Source organism: Chelonia mydas, chromosome 6, assembly GCF_015237465.2.
Source record: "Chelonia mydas isolate rCheMyd1 chromosome 6, rCheMyd1.pri.v2, whole genome shotgun sequence".
NCBI classification, from domain to species: Eukaryota; Metazoa; Chordata; order Testudines; family Cheloniidae; genus Chelonia; species Chelonia mydas.
This window is the reverse complement of record NC_051246.2, coordinates 6,480,643-6,483,010: the sequence shown is the minus strand read 5'-3', so window position 1 is coordinate 6,483,010 and position 2,368 is coordinate 6,480,643. Positions and strand designations below refer to the sequence as shown.

General features: G+C 42.1%; 1 protein-coding gene across 1 annotated transcript; it reads left to right on the top strand.

The window, feature by feature from the left end:
- The first annotated feature begins 1,140 nt into the window (after positions 1-1,140).
- Positions 1,141-2,085, top strand: LOC102938236 (olfactory receptor 1052-like). The gene has a single exon (XM_007056358.2). It carries the CDS (start codon positions 1,141-1,143, stop codon positions 2,083-2,085), a length of 945 nt encoding a protein of 314 aa, XP_007056420.2.
- The last annotated feature ends 283 nt before the right edge of the window (positions 2,086-2,368 follow it).

Below are 2,368 nucleotides of genomic sequence, written 5' to 3'. Positions count from 1 at the left end.
TTATTTTTCAGAGGTCTGTTTAATCTATTTTTTTCTCTTTGATGTTTTCTTTTGGTTTCCTTTTATGAGGAAATGTGATTCGTCCATACGGGACAATTGAAAAGTGTGTGTGTGTGTGCACATTTTAATTTTTCACATTGATAAGGTAAAGAATTCTGTAAATCTAGTACCAAAATAGCCACATCAGTAGGAAATAGGGCTTCAGGACGAGCGTGACGTTATGATTCCATTTCCATATGGAAACTTTGATTCCTATCTTTGGTGTTTTTTTGTCTCATGGAGAAATGCAAGAACTTTGTTACTGATGACCTTGTTCATACCCATAGCTGGGCAAATCTGAAAAAAAAAATAGGAGCTGAAATTAAAAGCTTAAGATCCTGATGCTCCTATTCTCCTTTATAGGCCAGTCTTTCTGGTTCAACTACATCTCCCAGTTGCTCCTTTTCAAAACCAAAATACTTCAGATTTCAGCCAAAATATACCAGTGCCAAAACACTTCAGATATTGGGTTTTGCTCCTGAAAGCTCAAAAATTTCCAACGGGGTAGGTGGGAATTTTGACCAGCTCTACATAGTAGGCCTCTACTAACAGTGAGGTTAATTAACCCTTGGAATGATTTACCAAGGGTCATGGTGGATACTTCATGGACAATTTTTAAATCAAGATTGGATGATTTATTTAAAAGATATGGTCTAGTTGACAATGAAAAATATTGAAAAAAAAATTGACCTGTGTTATACAAGAAATCAGATGAGATGGGGGTTTTCAACTAGTTGTCTGCGAACACCTTGGGATCCACAGACTATATCTAAGGGGTCCTCAAAAGGTTGTTGTTACCATAGAACACTGGTCTTTGATCTGTGGCCCGTGGATTCCTAGGGGTCCACAGATTATGTCTTAGATTTCTATCTCAATTCAGAATTTTTGATTGGTCTGCAAATGAAAAAAAAACCCACTGGACTAGATCATCAAAATGGTTCCTTTGGGCTTTGGAATCTATGACTAAATTAAATTTCCATTTAGGCATCTCTTAACAGATAACACGAGTCTCCACTGTACATCAGATTTATTTTTGTGGTACCCATTGCTACTATCCCCTCCCCTGCCTCTTCTTTGGCACAGACAACAGTGACAGGAGAAATGGCTCCTGGGAACTGCACCACAGTGACTGGCTTCATTTTTCGGGGAATAACAGACAGTTCAAAGCTGCAAAACATCGTCTTTGTGTTCTTCTTCGCCGTTTATTTCTGCACCCTGGTGGGGAACGTCGGGATGATTCTGCTGATTAGGGTTGACTCCCAACTCCACAGCTCCATGTACTTTTTCCTCAGCCATTTGTCACTCTTAGATGTTGTCTACTCCTCTGTGATTGCCCCCAAGGCGATGGTCAGTTCCCTAGTGAAGAGTAAAGACATTTCTTTCCCTGGGTGTGTGGTTCAGTTTTTCCTTTTCTCCTTCTGTGCAAACAATGAGCTTTGCCTCCTGGCTGTGATGGCCTACGATCGCTTCATGGCCATCTGCAAGCCATTGCTTTATAATGTCATCATGTCCAAGAGAGTCTGCTTCCAGCTGGTAGCTGGCTCTTACCTCTGTGCCTGTGTCAATGCCACTGTGCATACGTGTACTGTATTCAGTCTGTCCTTCGGCCACTCCAACGTCCTCGATCATTTCTTCTGCGATATTCGCCCACTCCAAGAAATCTCCTGCTCTGACTTTCGCATCAATAAGCTAGTGAATTTCACCTTTGCAGCCATAGAAACGATAGGCACCATTCTCATCATCCTCATCTCCTACATTTACATCATCTTTGCCATCCTGAGGATCCGCTCCACTGCAGGAAGGCACAAAGCCTTCTCCACCTGTGCTTCCCACCTGACTGCCGTTTCCATCTTATATGGGACCCTGATCTTTACATATTTAAGACCCTCATCTGGCAGCTCAGTGGACTGGGAGAAAATGGTGGCTGTGTTCTATACCCTTGTGATCCCCATGCTGAACCCCCCGATCTACAGCCTGAGGAACAAGGAGGTGAAGGACGCCCTGAGGAGGACAATATACCAGAAAATTATTTCTCGCTGTATGTAAATGTGGGGACTGGTTTTTACTGATCAGTACTGGAGTGCAAATATGAGCTAGTTCTCACTCATTAAGCCAATGTCCAGAAATTTCTGTCATCATGGGATTTACAGGAGAAAAGAAGAAGGAAATGGAACTTGGCAGCTTTCTTCATTATCTGTCTCATTTCCCTTGAAAAATAGTGTCCAGTAACAGTGTTACAGCTTCTCCTTTATCCGATGAAGTGAGCTGTAGCTCACGAAAGCTGATGCTCAAATAAATTGGTTAGTCTCTAAGGTGCCACCAGTACTCC